We start from the raw sequence: 18165 nt of genomic DNA on the forward strand, positions 1-18165 counted from the left end.
ATTTACATTTTAGTGAATTTCATAGGAACTTTTAAATTAAATTTCTGTTATATACTTATAAGGCATATATAAATATTTAACTTTATTAATAGTTATTAAATACTATAAATCACTTAGAAAACTAATTATAGATCTTATAAGCCTACTATACAAAATTTTAAGAATTTTAATGATGTTATAAACTTTTATGAATTAATTTGGTTTTAATTTTATGATTTTTAGGGCTTTGAATATTTTAACTGAAATAACTTTAAAGTGACTTGAAATTATTTTTGAAAATTGGTATTGTTTAAAAACTTATTGTAAATCTTTTATGAATTTTTGATATTTTCTTGATTTATTAGATTTATTTGATATTGTAAGGTATTTTTGATCAACAACTCATAATAAATCCAAATGACATTTAAAATTCTTGAAATTTTACATAAATCTTTTAAATAAGATTCCAAATAATTTCAAAATTTTCAAGCCATTTTAGGTTCAATTTGAATATTATATAAATTTTTGAATTATAGTAGATATAAGCTTAGGAAATTTAAACCTTCATTTACTTACTGCATAATTTGCTTATAATAACAATTACTTGGGCCACCAATAGAGCCCCATTTAAAATTTTTTACAACTACAATCCTAGAAAACAAGTTGATCTTGCAAATATTCTCACTCGTGCATTTTCTAATTCAGTATTTCCATTTGCTAATGATTTTCAAAGCCTTCTTATAGATGTTAATGAACAATTAGAAAATTCAAATTCAAAATATGTTGAGTCTAGAAACAAAAAAAAAATTTATTAAGCAATTTAATGCAGGTGATTGTGTACTAATCAGAATCCATCAGTATCCATCCACTTCATTGGAAAAGTACAATTTAGGGCATAAGGGCCATTTGAGATTATTCAAAAAATTAATACTAAGCTTTGTGTTCTAAATTTTCCTAAAGATATGTTCATTAACCCTATAATTAATGTGGAAGCTGTAATACCTTTTAAAAGAGTTAGCCAACCTCCAAATATGTAAGATACTTTTTTTTTTGGACAACAAGATCAATTTTGCAGTGGTCGACCTAACACTCATTCTATAAAGTAGACCACATCATCACATTTAAGGACCAAGTAGGTGATCAGAAATTTTTAGTGAGGTGGAAAGATAAACCACCTATAGATGATGCGCAAATCACTAATGAGAACTTGCAAAAGCTTGAACCAGACTTAGAAGATGAGGATGTTGATTTCAACTCTCTGGAGAAAAATTCTTCTGGGTTCAGGGGAACTAAGGAAACACGAGATGGTGGCCCCACAAATAGGTGTCAAGCTAGAGGATGTGGCCCAACTAGTAGATTCAAATATAGAGTTAAATCAAGCTTGAGAGGACTATGATAGTTTGGAAGGCTTTAGAGGCCTTCAATTATGTCTATTTCCATTATGTTAAGTAGTATTTAATTTTCTTAATATTGTGTATTAATTGTATGTGTTTATGTAAAGTGTATGTATTATTCATGTTAAAGTCAAACATTTATTTTTATGTTGTCAAAGTATGTTTATGTTGATTGACCCTAGTCAATGCATCAAGTGGAAGCTTGTAAAAAGGGCCAACCATAGGCCGATTGGGTTGTTGAAAAACCACTCCCTCTCTCCTTATCCGTGGTTAGTTGCTTTCATAGTGAATAGGTGTGCTCAAAGGGTGCTTAACATGTTGCAGTTGAACTGATCTCTTCTCTGAAAAAAAATATCAGTTGTGTGACCACTTAGAAGAATTGTTTTTCATTAGCTTGAGGCTTGGTGGTCGGCCACCCAAGGATTTGGTGCAAGAATTTTCAATTCTATGCACTTCTTCCAAGCAAATCTTCTGATATTTATGTTAGTGGTGTTGTCTACTATTGTGTTCCAAAATAAAAAACTACTAGATCTTAATTTTTATTCAATTATTTTATTGTTTTAAATGAGAATCCCTAAATTTATATTTTTCAGAAAAATATGTACTGGTTCAACCGTTTGTTTTGTTTCACCCATCAAATTATCTCCAAAAAATTTGAATTGTTGTCATTTTGTTTGTATCATTCACTATTTCAAAAAAATATTTTTAATGTTATGTAAATTACTTGGAGAAAAGTTTGCCCAAAAAAATCCTAACTTTGTGTCTTGTGTTTCCAATTCCTATTTTTTAAACTCTGCTTGCACTTTTATCAGAAAAATGTGAAAAAAAAAATATCATAAAGAAACACCATTTATTTATGAGAGAAGATAGCAGAGTGTATGTGAGTTATATATTAATGTATTGAAAAAATTTGAAGTATTTAAAAAAGTGAGTTTTAACTGGTATATAAATATTGTTAGAAACAAGTAAAAAAAAGGGGAGAGGGGAGATGGTAAAAAAGGAATGCTCCAAGGTAGGGAAGAGGGGAGATGAAAAAAAAGAATGCTCCAAGATTTTTCCCCCTACAAGGCCCACCAGCACACCAGCCATTAACGACCACCAACCCTTATGTGCAAGTAAGGGAAAAGAATGTTTCTTTCATATTCACCCCCAAAAAACAACATTAATGTAGTAATATTCAACAAACTTTAAGTGGTATGTATTGAAAACACCTCATTTCAACATAGACAATTTTGCCGGAAAATTTCACTGATTTCCAGAATCTGGAACTGTTCAGGTGTAGTATCCAACAACATGAATAGATAAAATCAAAATAACTCCTAAACTTTATATCCCGATTTTCTCAAAGCTTGAAAATGATCCAAAATATTTTATAAGAATTTCACAATGTGTTATGACCATATATACATACAATTATACACATATATGTGTGAGCACATATGTACAAATCTCTATAAAATTAATATTAAACTAATTAATTAGCCTAAGCTTATCATTTGAATAATTTTGTAGTTCACAACACTATTGTCCTATATAACATACACTAAAAATCCATATATATATATATATATACATACGTATATGTACATATACGTAGCATATACATATATATATATATATATATATATATATGTATATATACATATACGTAGATATATATATGTATATATATATATACATATATATGTATATATACATATATATATATATATACATATATATATATATACATGTGCACGTGCATGTTCGTGACAGTTAAGTTGCAAGTAGTGTATGCCATAGGAAAATAAGAAGAAAAAAAAAAGAGAAGAAAAGAAGAGAAGGAAATTAGACTATTAAGGAATCCAAATTTTTGTATTTTATTCCATAAATTGAGTTGAGTTTGAAATAGGTAGGCTTAGATTTGAACAAGGAAAAAAGATTTCAAGTTAAGATGTAGTTTGGAGTTAATTTAGTTTTGAGTTGGCAATTAAGAGATTGGCATTGAATTGAGAGAATTGTCGTTACTATGTTTTTTATGAATAAACAAAACTTCAAGGAGATAAAAATAATAAAATCTATCCCAATGAGAATCATCCAACATATATTAAATGAATGAATTATCATCTGTGAATCTCATGCCAGCTATAAATGAAATAAATTCAGACTATCCTTGACCTGACAAACGTGCAAATATTTTAAGAGATTATAAATGTTTTAAACTGTAAATTATTCTCTTCAATGTCTAACTCAAGCTTATCAAGTTCTGCACGCTTTTGAAAAAGCTGCCTTGCTTACAAGAAAAAGTTTAAGCCTCACTTATTAGGTCTAATCCTCCTCCATACAAAAACTGAAAAGGGTGAGATTGAACACTGCTTAGCAAATTAAAACCTCCCATGTACGGAGAATGAAATTGACAAGACTTAAAACTAGTGACAAACATTTGTATGATCAACTTAAAATATGGAAGATTCAGTTTTACATCTGCATAAAACCTTTAAGGTCTCTTTTAAAAGAATTTTCTTTTTCAAATTATGAACTCTTAATTTCAAATCTATGAGGAACAATCACGAGGTCAATCTATACACCTAATCTTCTATACATAAAAATGCGTTGATAAGATCTATCGCATGGCAAATTTTCAAATAATTTAAATTATATGCAAAATCATGAATTCAATTCTCTGCAGATGATCAAGTAAAGTCAACAAAATCTGAAATCACAAGCTATTTAATTATCTCAATGATAATATTGTTGAAGTAAAATCTCAATTTGATGGGATTCTATTTTTAAAATGCTTTCAAATTGTTAAAAAGTTACAATTTTCATGAGATATTATAAGACTCAAAATTTTGAAAGGAAATTTTATCCACTAAAGCTAAGAGCAAAATTCATTCAAACTTACAATTTTTTTTATATTTTTTGGCATGCAGGCTAAGTTACAGTTCAAATGAAGATCCTAAATCAGTTCAATTGTACTGATGATTAAGAGATCAAGGAATTACCTCTTGATTTGAGTCCAATTCATAGCCATGCTTTGCTGCCAGCGCTTTAGCAATTCCCACAGATTCCTAAAATTAACTAGAAGTGGTTATGGTAAGGAGATTAAATACAAGGTTCAACTGATGAGATAATAAAGAAGCCAAGGCATCTAATACCATGATGGCCACGCCGGTAATGAGAAATGCTGTCGGAATCAAAGATTTTGCATTCCGGAATTCTGTTGGAACAGAGAATTTTGGCAGTCCCTGGGGTACATCACCAACCTAAGAAAACCAATAATTCTACAAGTCATTCATGTGAATCTCAGACTCAAAATTTCAAATGGGCATTTACATACATACCACCCAATTCCTGTGTATTTACATATATAATACCTAAAGTTTACACTTTATGCAACTATGTTAACTTTTAAAAAGTGAAATGCTCTTTTTTATGCATAGGAAAGGTGACATATATGTATAGGCCGAAGTTTAGGTCCAAGATATGTAATACAAAGAAATTAAGTAGTAAGCAAGTAAATCTTCCAAGTTCAAAACTGCATCACAGTCACGTAAAACAGCATAACAGCTAAAAGATACAGAAGAGCTAAGCTTGTGATGGGCACGATCTTCATGTTTGGCATGTGTTTTGTGTGCTATATTGTTTTCATCCTAAAGGTGCTTAAACTCTGCCAAAGTTAAGAATTGGCAGCCTGTGAAGTATGGCTTTTTTGTGTGCTTTCACATGCAACTCAACTTAGGTTGTATTACTAGGTCCTAGACCTCAAGTGACCAAAATCAATTTCACTAAAAGCAAATATACATATCAAATTCATTATACTTTGTATTGTTAACGCTAATGTAAAATTCATTTACCCATGCAGAACCAAAGTTAATAGCCATGTTAACATGATACTTCAGAACTTTTTTTGTCAAGCTATAAATTAACTTAAATAGTTCAGAGGATATCAAAAAAGTTTCGATGAAACCCTAAGAAACAAAACAGCTTGAGTCATATTCTGTTTTGTACTAGCATGTGCAAAACATAAAATATTCAGAATTACTTCACCTATATCTGCAACTATTTCTTATGTTGAAAATTTTGTTCTGGTGTCAAAATTTGGTCCATCTATAGCCAAAACTTTATATTTTGAAGATACACATATACATCTTTTTTGAATTTTATGTTAGCAATAATTTTATACTTGATGCTGGAATATTTCTTTGCATGAGCTTGACTGCATGGGTAAATCTTTAATTGCATTAAAAACATCAAAACACTCGACTCAAAGCCCAAACCATTATGATGACAAAGCATAATGTTCATCTCACCACTGAAATTGAAGATGGATGAAATATTTTCACAAAAGATGTCCCCAATATGACTGCTGTTAGGGGGCCAGACGCTCTAAGCATACGTAAATTTTTCTTTGTTTTTCCCTGCACCAATTTTAAGAAATCTACTAAGCTCAACATTTTGTAAATTTAAAAAAGTACATCAACATCATCATACAAATTCTTACCAGCTCCTTCATCAAAAGAAGGATGCCAAGAATGAAGAATCCCATGACAAAAGGAGGCCATTTAAACTAAAAACAAAAGCTGTCATGTTGAATTAGTGAAAACTGATAAAATCCTTAAAAACTAACACACAAAGAAAATGATACTAATACTGTTCTTATCAAACATTTAATAAGCCCATACAGATCTTAACTAATTTGTCAGGCAAAAGAGAGAACTGGGTAGTTCAGATAAGAAGCTGACAAGTTGAAAACTACAAATGTCCATTTTTTACGTTCGTCAAAACTACAAAACGCTTTCCTGATTTGGAATAAAAGAGATCAATCAAATGAAAAAAGTATGTAAACAGGTGTTCAAAATGTCCAGGAAGAGCCCTCCCAGTTATTCTATTAGAGATAAAATTTCATCAAACATTGCAGCCTTCGAAAAATTTTATTGAAAGCTTTATTTTGAATTAACAAAAGTCAAACGTGTAAGCTTAGACAAGTTATTTCAAACTAATTGCAGAACCTCCCAAACTGAATTAACTGTAAATCATAGCGAACTTATGCGATCAAGAATAATAATCTGAGCTCCTTCTGGATAAAACACTTTTAATATTACAATTTTCAATGCCAAGAAGTAAATTTTACTTGGGTATATATTTCCTACAAAATTTTTAGCATCATTACATAAAAGTTAGCAAATGATTTGTTGAAGAACCACAGAAGATAATTAAACTAAAAAATATGCACCCAGCACGAAAATCTAGATGGACTGACAATAATATCCAGAAGGCAAACTAGGAAACAATTGATAACATGGGAAAATTATCATTCTAGAGTACACAACAATGCCTTTATTGTAATTAACCTAGAATACTATTTTGACCTGCAAATGAAGTTTATTGGTCCCTATTTTCATCAGTAATGCAAAACAGCATAACCAAATAAGATAAGAAAATTATTGCTTTCAAGTAAAAGAAACCATCTAAAACAATTACATATGCATGTTAAGAAAAAGGAGCATTTACATACATACTACAAAATTTATATATATTTACATATCTAACACCTAAACTTCGATATTTTCATGCATATCACTCAAATCTTTAACATTACCAAAAAATACCATTATTACTAACATTTTAAAAATGAAATACACCTTTTTAATGCATAAGTTTATAACAACAAAGTGTTATAAATATAAATATCAAACTTTAGGTGTTAGATATGTAAATACATAAGAATTGTGTGGTATGTATGTATACTTCTCTCAGAATAATTATTCAGTCAAATTATCACCAGGATCTGAGTCATACATCACCAGCTCCAGCAATTATGCTGCGAATAAGAGGAACGATTTTGCTACTTCCTTCTATATTGTAGCCTAAGAAGTACTTGGCTTGAGATAGCGCAATTACAAGGGCCGAGGCAGTAGTGAAACCAGATATCACAGAATGGCTTACAAAACGAATCAGCCATCCAAGCCTAAAGATAAAAAGTAATGCAATTGCTTAGAAAAAACAGACCAGAAAATGCAACAAGAATAAGATTAAATGGTATCTGTTTGAGATGAAAATTAAAAGCACGCTTGTTCATGAGGATACATTTTTGTAGCAGGATATAAAATATACAATATAACAATTTTGCATTCATGTCCCATAATTTTGATAGTTGTAAATCATTAATAGGTAACGTAGTACTAAGTGCAACAGAGTTGGGAATCCTGTTATCAAATGCTTAATAGGTAACATATTAAGCATTTGATTTTCATTTTATGGTGACAAACTATCAAGAATAGGTAGTACTAAGCACACTTGTGGATATTATTAATAGGTAACGTAGTACTAAGCCCATAAATTGGATATTGTAAAATATTAAGCAAGAATAGGTAGTACTAAGCACACTTAATAGGTAACAGAATTGGGAATCCTGTTATCATTAATAGGTAACGTAGTACTAAGCACACTTGTGGGAATCCTGTTAACAGTGTTTGGGGGGGGGGGGAAGGGGATTGGTGGATTTAATCAATTTATGGGGCATTTACATACATACCACCCAATGCTTACGTATTTACATATCTAAAACCTAAACTTTGCATTTGTACATTTATACCACCTAAATCTTTCATAAAGCATAGAAAATATTACCATTTTAAAAAGTAAAAAACACCTTTTCTTTAATAGGTAAGGTAACATATAAGAAAAAATTGAAGTTTAGTTGTTAGATATGTAAATACATAGGAATTCAGTGATATGTATGTAAATCTTCCTATTAAATAAGTCGACATCTTCAGTCCTTAAATAAATATTGTGAAAACTAAAATATAAGATATAATTAAAAAAAGATCATGTACCTAAATAATCCCATGAGACATTCCAGCACGCCAACCATGAAGGCCAATAGTATTGCAAGTTCTGTGTACAGCTTTTCAGAAGAATCCACTATTTTGTGCAAGACGTTGGAGACCAAAAGTGATACTAAAGCCACCGGACCAATCGCAAGTTGACGTGATGAACCAAATATAGAATAGATAAAGATTGGAACAAAGCTAGAATCTGCTTGGCAATAATATTCATCACCGTCAGAACAAAAAAAGAAAAAAAGAAAAAGCATCAAGAACATTACTCACAAAGCCCATAAATTGGATGAAGCCCTGCTAACTTGGCATATGACATTGACTGATATCTCTCGCAAGATAAAACAAAAACAAAATATTAATGAATGTAGTTACCAAAAGAAAATAAGAACTGCTAGATAAAGCAATATAATCGAAGAATTTAAAATACCCAAAAATCTATTTTGCAATATTTAGGGGTTGCTAGGCTGCAGGTAGGATTTAGTAAATATTATAAAACATGATTTAATAAATCTTAAGAAGTTTAAATCCTAAAAATTATTTGGTAAGATAGATATTAAATCCAGTGAAACTGTTTGACTACTAATTTCAAGAATTAAATCTATTAGTTGAAATACGGGTTTGATATTAAAAGAATTATTCAGTCTTATTAAATTTAATTTATTGTTTATGTTTATGCTAATTAATAATTAAGTATTTATTGAACTAATTAAAAATTAATATTAATTTCATTAAATTAATTATATTAAACAATATGTTAATATTTATTCATTGATAATTAATTACTTAGTTATTCAACTAATTAATAAATATTGGAATTTTCTTAAAATGATTAAATTTAAATATGTAGTTTACTTTTTATTATTTGTTTATTAAATAATTACATATAAATTTATCTAATTATAATTAATTTGATAACCTATTAATTAAGGAAAAATTTTAAAAAACAATATTTTTAATAATTCATTTAAAAATAAAAGCAAAAAAAAAAAAAATCAAACATGGCAAAACCATACTAAATAGTAATGATTTTTAATTTATCAATTGTTTTTTAATGAAATCAGACCTATTTATCCTTATTTCATTATTAGTCCTTTTTTTTATTTAATCGCTACCTAACCTAGCTTCACCATTGTCATTTTCTCCTCGTTAATAGCCCACTTCTCCCCTTACGTCTCACCGCCTCTCTCCCTCTTTTTCTCTCTTCCCAAGCGATTAGGAGATTCAAAGCTTTTGGAATTATGAGGCTACAAAAAAATTTATAAAGGTTTTACTTATAAATTTTAGTGTTTTAAATTATTTATTTATAATTTTTAATTCAGCAAACATAGAATAAAAAGCTTTTGAAAACATCAGGTTAAAAAAAACTTAAGAAATTTAATGTTTTGAATTATTTATTTATAGTTTTTATTTTCGAAAGCATAGAAAAAAGAATTTTATTAAAAGAAAATTATTTTAGGTAATTTTAAGGTTACTTTAGAAATTATAATTATTATATAATTATATTAATATTTTTTAAGTTAAATTAAATATTATTAGAGTTAATTTAGATTATAAATTGAACTAAATCTTTCTTATATTTTATCAAAATTAATTCATAGATTAAAGAAACTATAAGCCAACCTGATTTGTCTATTGCGGATCGTTTGACGCGACGAGCGGAATCCTTACACGCCTCTCGTAGCATGGTGAGGCGAAACTCGTATGTGACACTCACAACTTAATGAACAAATCAAAATTAAGTTCCTATACGCGCGTTTCATAGAATGGTGGGGAATTATTCATTTTTTTTATACAGTTAACATGTGCACACTTTTCGGAGAATGATAAATGACAGACACAAGGCTATGGTGTATACACAGCCCATACGAGCTTTTCATAGCGCGGTGGGCAAGCTCAACCTCCTGATATTGCTCCCTACTTGTGCATAACGCCGAGAGACTAACAAAATTTTGTGTGATATTTACGTAAAGCAGAACCTAAGTTGAGTTTAAAACAAACATTCAATATAGCTCTAAGTAATTCATCCGAAATAAAAAAGAGTTTATTTTATTTATAAATTTAAGTATCTCATGTTTAAACCTAAAATAAACTAAAGTAAAATTAGTTTATTCAAAACTAAAATGAAATTGAATCTAAAAATACATCTAATTCAATTTTATAAACTTGTCTTTTGAAATTATCTTGGAAGGCAGTACAATCAGGCACACTAAGTAGACAAATTGCAACCATGATTATGAGATATAATGGATAATTGATACTCTCAGACAAATTTGATCTTAAATATATCAGCAGTAAAAATCACTCTAAATATCAGGTCGTACAACTTTTGACGAATTGAAGAACAGAATAATGTGCTCTTTTAACTATGGGTTTTAAAGTTCACCGTGAATTTGATATCGTATTTTCGTATGGATGATACTTTTATTGCGAGTTGTCCTAAATTTCAACCACTAAACTTGTAGTCTTATATGTTGATGTTGCCACTCCCTCCGAATAAACCAATTGTTCTAAATATTATGAGCCAGCATGTAACTTCTTTATTAGCTCTTTATAGTTGATCTAATGTACAAGCACCCAATCCAATAGAGGCTATAAGACGCAGCGGCAAGACATATTTATGCACAGATTAAATAAAATTTTCCCTTTTTTTATTATACATTCAAATACTAATCAAATAATTATCCTTTTATAGGAATCATTTCATTTCATTGGACGCTAGTAGGCCAACATCTTCAATCCAGCATTTGTGACAGAAGAGAAGGTGAAATTCCAATCTAACAATTTGATGCAAGCTATGAGATCATACACAGTAAATCTACTGACTCATCTAGTGACGATGATCCCAATATAGATGTTAAGGATAAAAGAGATAGTGATGTTCTCATGGGACACCAAATAATATAGAATCAAGCATTCCAAAATTCAAAGACGATGAACAAAAGATCTCAAATAATGATTAAATTCAGAATTGTCGAACAACACGTGAGTGGAACAATTACATTGATTTTGATGCGCTTCTTGATGACTATCCCATTTGAAGAAGAATTTATCTCAAATAAATTTGATCGAGGAGATCTTCTTTCCAAGCAGAGTTGCACTTCAATTTGCTCCAAATGGATTGTCAATATGAAACAATGTAGAATATAAGTTGTTCACTTCAAACAAAAATCGAAATATTTTGCTCTGTGCACAACCTGAGCATCTACATAGACCTTGCCAATGATGCCAACATGCACTTAGTAGAAAAAGACTAGGCGGGGCATGAAGTATATCAAGCATTTTTGGGGGGGCTGCCTGGGCGGGGGCAGCGTGGCCATATACAATGAACTTCGAAATTATCAGTCAATTTATATTGTGTGGAATTCGACAGCAATTGGACCTCAAATTAAAGGAAATTATAGATCGTGTCGAGGCAAGATTCACTGTGATGGTGTCGTATATAAAGCCATGGGATGCCAGAAGAAAAGTCATCAAGTCCATATTTAGAAGTTGGGAGTCGTACTGATCATCATACAGGCTAATAGAGGTCATCTACCATACCACAAGGAGAATTGTGTACAAAATTCAAGTTGGCCAGTCTAACAAATCTAAGCATATTTTCTAAGCATTTGGACCAATGATATGTGGTTGATGCAGAACTATTCTAAGTTTGGATAGAACATTTCTATTTTGAGAAATATAGGGGCATATTATTAATTACGATTGGAATAGATGTCAATAATGATCTATTTCTATTAGTTTTTGCTGTTGTAAAATCCAAGTGAAACTAATCATGACTATGATTCCTACAATGTTTGCATGCTATAAATCCAACAGTGCACGATATAGTAGACTTGTGCATAGTTTTAGACAAACATTTTTTAGGGTTGCAGAATTCTCATGCAGTTCATCACCAATGTCCACAACACTTGCATGAAAATTTTAAAAAGGCCAAAAGAACTATGGGTATCGCAGATTGTGCCTGTGAATTTTGGGCAATAATATGACAAAATAGATCAACATGTCCTCGCAATCCACAGAATCATACATAGAAGCATTAACAAATTTCTCATATGTAGCAGTCTTAAGTAGTCACACCGTGCTTATGTTAAAAAATTCAATTGTACTTGTGGTAAGTAGTCCTGTTGTACTTATTTTATGTGGTCTTCAGAGTAAATTTTACGTCTTCATGAATCGTTTGTTATCCTGTGTATTTCTCTTGTTAATTTACTTAGAGTTTCCTATTTGTAATTTATTACCACATCCTAATTGATTATGAAAGAAATTTGAAGCTAACATTAAATTTAGAGTTTGATTAATAAAATAACTTAATAAAATTGAGTTAAGTCTCGTCTCAGTTATTAGAATAAATTAATTATAAATTTATTTTGTTCATTATTCATCTTAAGATTAAATTAAAACCTAATTATTATCTCAATCTCGTTAGGGTTTGTTTTATTTAGCACATTATTCATCATTATATATTAACATAGGTTTATTAATTTTTTAATGTCTAAGTTATTAAAATAAATTAATTATAATTTTATTTAGCGTGTTGTTCATCTTAAGCTTAAACTAAAGCCTAATTACTGTCTTAATTTCGTTAGGCTTTGTTTTATTTAGCACATTATTCATCTTTTATATATTAACAAATGTTTATTAAATTTGTAATGTCATTCAAAAAAATGGCTTGCAGGAGTTGCAATTGAGCACGAGACTGTCCACAGCCTCTACTAGCAAATGTTCCTCCCAACATTGTCAGATTACATGGGACTCATCATGCTACTCATTCTGATTTTGTAAGCGTTAATCTTAATTAATTATTTTTAGGAAAAAAAATTATGACTCATTACTTGTAATTTTTACATGCTCTTGTAAGTAGACTATTCTTGAGCCGGTATCACACTTACTGATGGTTAGGGACTGGCTTGTCATATGTTCGCATATGCTCAAGAGACTAAGATCTGATGGACAAGGTTGCATTGTACATTTGTAGTATATTAGATTGGACCATAATATGCTGACAACTTTTTTGGAGCGTCGGTTGCCTAAGAGAAAATCTTTCCACCTCCATGTAGAGGAGATGACCATCATGCTGTAGAATCTTAGCTTTATTTTGGGCACTTGTATAGATGGCCTTGCATTGATATCTTAGCTTTATTTTGGGCATTTGTATATTTGGCATTGCATTGACTGGCAGAAACGGTAGGTGAGTAACCATCCTCAGTTTGGAGTCATCTACCATCATGTTGATCATCCAGGAATGACAGCTACATTCAGAATGGGACAATTACGGTTAAACATGCTTGCCTCTTCGATGACTCCACTAGACATTTTATAGATAGTCTTATATAGAGAAGGAAGGCGTTGGCTTTTTGTGACATCTGTAGGCTAACATTATATTCATGTTTGGGATATTTTTGCTGCTCGATATTTCAGGGTCTAAGATTCATTTACAGTTTTTACTATTGCTGTAAGATGTTATAAGCTTCTCGTAGTTGTCCATAGGTGGTGCAGTGTTGACTCATTTATATAGAAATTTGAGAGAAACCACTCGGCCTAGTCGAGTGATGACAAGATGCTTAAATCTACTCTAGGCTTGGATTTGGAATCATATACATGTCGACAGACATAAGATAGATGTGTAATATCCTACAGATTAACAAGGATAAAACTTGGGCTACATTTATCATCTTTTTCATCTATAATTAATTTAAAATATTTTATATTGTTAAATATAGTCTAACATATATTTCTTTACTTTTAGGTGGAATGAGAACAGGTACAGGGAGATAAGACCTACATTAGTACAAATTTACAGAGATGAGATTAACGAGTTACTGTAACGTCAGGTATGTGTTAATTAAAGATCATTATATACTTATTCCATATATTTGAAGCAATCAACTTAATAACCAAAAATATATACTTATATGTTATATGAGATTCATGCACCATACAAATTATAGTTTAGATAGTCAAGAGTAACACCGTAGGGGTACACATTTGGCAGACTCGTGTTCCCCTCATTTGTTGGCGTCGAGTAGAATGGCACCTCCCTGATCTTGTGATGAAGCCATTCAGCGTTATTCAACAGACTGATATATTATTGATGGAGTCTAGTTTCAGGCGAGTTAATGGCAGGGGGAGGACATATCTTGATGGGGTCGACTTTCATTGTGCCCATATTGCAATATTGACAGTCAACATGACTTTGCCATCCGAGGTGATCAGTCCCTAGAGAGCGAAGGTAGATAGCTTAAGGAGTATCCAACGACATAGATCATGGCCTTCCCTTTTTTTATTGAGGCACTGATAGCTCCGTCATGTACATTTGTGCTTTTATACTCCTAGAGCCCAAGAGATCGAATAATGATATAATTGTGCTTTTATACTCCTTGATTGTTAATATGTTATAAATACATTTATTATTATGAGTTCATTATTAGCATGGCTACTTTCCAATATATGAGGAGAAACTCTAGCCATACTTTGACAAAGATGTTATTCTGCTACAACGTGTAGTCAATGAAATTGAGAAGCAATGTAATGAAGTTCGCCCAAGCATGTAGGTCATTGATGATTTACTCGAAGATAATTACGCACAACATAAGACTACTGCACCAGCCTCTCAGCTAGAGCTCGGAATCGGAGACAATATACTTATGTAGGTTCATTATCAACCACTTTTCCAAGCATATTATCGCAGTGGTCATCATTTGAGTTAAGCTCTACATAACCGGATACTCCAATGTTATCCTATTTGCAACCACCACCTGGGATGACACCAAGTTCTAATTTCACTGTCAAAGTGTACAGGTTATTTATGAATGCCATCAGTATCAGTAACACAGTTGCATCATATCACACAAACTAGTCAAACAAACATGTCACATGAGGAGCTATATGCCCCTGGCATGGGCATGAGAGAACTTCTATGGAGGAGGGTGCAGTGGGCCATCAGCTATGAGAGTGCCCACTTTGTCCTCCAGATTAGTACATGATAAGGACAGATATCATATCGTGGAGGCGTAACCAGAGACTTTAGTGGTAATATATTGTATTTCATGTTATTTTTTTATGTCTTCATTAGTGTTTTATGCATATATTTTGTAATTATATATATTGGAATGTATTGTATATTATATGATGTCTGCATAGATGTCACACCTCTTCGAGGTTCATATCACTACTGCTTGTGTGTTTTGCATGTCATTTTTTTTTATTTAAATCATTTATTCGAAATTATTATTATTAATTATTGTAACTAGCTTACATATAAAAATGTAAAAATAACCAAATATTCTTATAAATTAGAAACTATTTAAATATATTTCATTAATAGTATGAATGCACAAGTAAATATTTTTAAATTATCAAAAAATAAAAAAATATATATTTAGAATTTTAAACCTTAATTTTATCAAAATAAAAAAAATCAATAAATTTATATTGTAGACATTCTAATAATATTAATTATACTTATGAAAATATCAATTATGTAATAAATGAAAATATCAATCATAAATTTTAGATGTGTTAATACATAAGAATTATATGTCAAATATAATAATTTTCTAATAAAATTTTATCTATATTTAAATATATATTATGAGTCGAGTAGGCCCAACTTTATTATGTATATCTAAATTTATATACATGTTACTTCATACTTTTAATTATCCTAACAAACACATTTAAAAAAAAAACTAATAAAATATGTATAAAGAGGCCCGATTTCATTTTTCTAAAAGATTTAATAATTAGAAATCACAACAACTCAGCATGATTTTGCCATGTTTGAATTTTTTTTTCTTTTTTTTTTCTTTTTTTGTATTGTTATTCTTAACTGAATTATTAAAAATGCTATTTTTTAAATTTTGCTAATAATTCATAATTAGTTATAAATCAATTAAATTAAGTAAAATTAAATTAATCAAAGTTAAATTAATGAAAATTAACTTAAGTAAATATAAATTAATGCCATAAAAGTAGGGTTGCAAATGATCCGAGAGCTTGAAATGCTACTCATAACTCGGATCGATAAGAGCTCGTTCATATCCGTTTGATTAACTAATTGAACAAATTTGAATACTTCTATAAATAATCGATTGTTAAAAAAACAAGCTTGAAAGCCTCCTTGTTTGAATCATTTATGTTAGTGAAAAATATTATTTAAAGTTTGTTAACAAGCTTGTTAAGAAACTCAATAAACAATTTCATTTAAACTTCATAAACAAGATATATTTAATGCTTATGAATAAAATCAGTTAAAACTTAGTTTAAGAATAAGCTCAATTAAAGCATAATTTAAATTTCATTTATATTGTATTAAATTAAATTTTAATTTGTGGTACATAAATAAAGATAAATACTTAATTGTTTAGTTGTTCATTTATTTTATGCATTAATAAGCTTATTTTAGTTAATCATTTAATAGCCCATTCATTTAAAAGATCATTTATTTTTTTTTTAAGTTGAGCAAAAAACTCATTTGTAAGATTGATAAAACTTGTTTGATTAGAAAATAAATAACTCGATCATACTACTCAATATTTTGTTTGATAAATCTTATTTAGTTAAAAGTAAATAACAACATAGCTCTAATTTAGTTTGCTCAATAAAAAATATTTGGAGAGAAATCATGTAGCATAATGATTTACTCATTAATCTATTTGATAATAATTTAATTATATCATATGAAACGAACAAAAACCAAACTCAAGTAAGAAATAAGCTTGAACATAAACGCAAAGCTCGATTAGAGCTTGAACTCAAAATTTATAAACAAGCTCAAGCTTCAACACATCCCCAAAAGCTCGATATATGCTCGCACGACTAGATTAGACTAGAATTTTATAACAAACTCAAGCTTAAAGATAGCATTGCTCGGTTTGTTTGCAGGTTTGTTTGCAGCCCTAGATAAAACTATCCTTCCATTTTCCTCTCTTACCCGAAACCCTAGCGAGCAACCCTCCTCACTGTACCGGTTTTGCCCTAATCCATCACCTTCGTGACCGAACACACTCACGATACAGTCGCGGTTATAGCTATCTTGAAAGTGTATAAACTCCTCCGAAACTCCCATCTTTCTCGTCATGCCGCTCCGCTACTACCAGAACCATTGAGAAAGGTAACCCTCCTCTTTCACCCGCTTCCTCCCCTTCGCGCACTTCAGCTTCTCTAAATCCCGTTCATCCGTCTTCCAAGAGGATTTGCTAAATCCTGAATTTAAGGCAAACCCGAGGAAAAGAAGGATTTCAAGATGTTATTTTTGCTATCTGGCAGGATATAGGCTAAATCCCGCTACCAAACAGCCATTTAAAGTACGAAAGCTCCCCTCGCCCCACATCCTTCTTAAACCAGGACACTCGTCATCAATATTCCAAATCAGGAAGCCATGTCCAACCAACATAATCCCCAACTCAATGAATCAAAGAAGCAAATATTTAGAAATCGAACGGGTGCATAGAAACAAAGTAAAAATCTAGAAAAGGAATTTAACATTCATTACTTAAGTGGATTAGTTTTTACCGTGTAAATGAATACGGAAAGAACAAAAGGGATTTAGAAGACCGCACACCTGAGGGACAAGCATGATGCCGACGGTGACCCCAGCAATGAGATCGGCCTGGAGATATTCCCTCCAGCGATAGCTCCGAATCCACCGAGCACATGGAAGAAAGATCTCCGTCCATTCCCTCGACGACATCTCCCTGAGCATCGAAACCCACCGGCCTAGGAAAGGCGCCGACGGCCTCCTAGATGAAGACGGCGATGGATGTACCAGTGGCAGCACCTTTACCGGCCGATCTCCAGAGGCAACCGAAACTACATCAACGTTACTCGTCGTAGCGTAGGATACCTCCATTTTGGAGAGTGGCCCAGAGGAGTGGAGCGTCCTGCACCACGACGGCAGCTGGCCGGCTAAGCTCAAGCTCCTTGACCGCCGATAAGAAAAAAAAAAAAAAAAAAAACACCGAAAAAAA

The 18165-nt window shown here is 31.0% G+C and overlaps 1 protein-coding gene across 2 annotated transcripts in view; it reads right to left on the reverse strand.

Annotated features, from left to right (window-relative positions):
* The window catches only part of LOC110033734 (sulfate transporter 4.1, chloroplastic-like), a 45397-nt gene extending 27265 nt beyond the window's left edge, over positions 1–18132 (reverse strand). The window contains exons 1-8 of one of the 2 annotated variants that reach the window (XM_020737799.1): positions 17760–18122; positions 8468–8516; positions 8192–8393; positions 7155–7323; positions 5857–5922; positions 5666–5773; positions 4511–4618; positions 4358–4423 (exon numbers count right to left, since the gene is read on the reverse strand). In XM_020737799.1, coding sequence (XP_020593458.1) covers positions 4358–4423; positions 4511–4618; positions 5666–5773; positions 5857–5922; positions 7155–7323; positions 8192–8393; positions 8468–8516; positions 17760–18047 — 1056 coding nt within the window. In that variant the 5' untranslated portion in view covers positions 18048–18122. Of the gene's footprint in view, positions 1–4357; positions 4424–4510; positions 4619–5665; positions 5774–5856; positions 5923–7154; positions 7324–8191; positions 8394–8467; positions 8517–17759 lie in introns of both variants that reach the window. The other variant, XM_020737800.1, reaches the window with a different exon arrangement.
* Between the last annotated feature and the right edge of the window lie 33 nt (positions 18133–18165).

The sequence above is a fragment of the Phalaenopsis equestris genome, unplaced genomic scaffold (genome assembly GCF_001263595.1).
Source record: "Phalaenopsis equestris unplaced genomic scaffold, ASM126359v1 Scaffold001271, whole genome shotgun sequence".
Classification (NCBI taxonomy): Eukaryota; Viridiplantae; Streptophyta; class Magnoliopsida; order Asparagales; family Orchidaceae; genus Phalaenopsis; species Phalaenopsis equestris.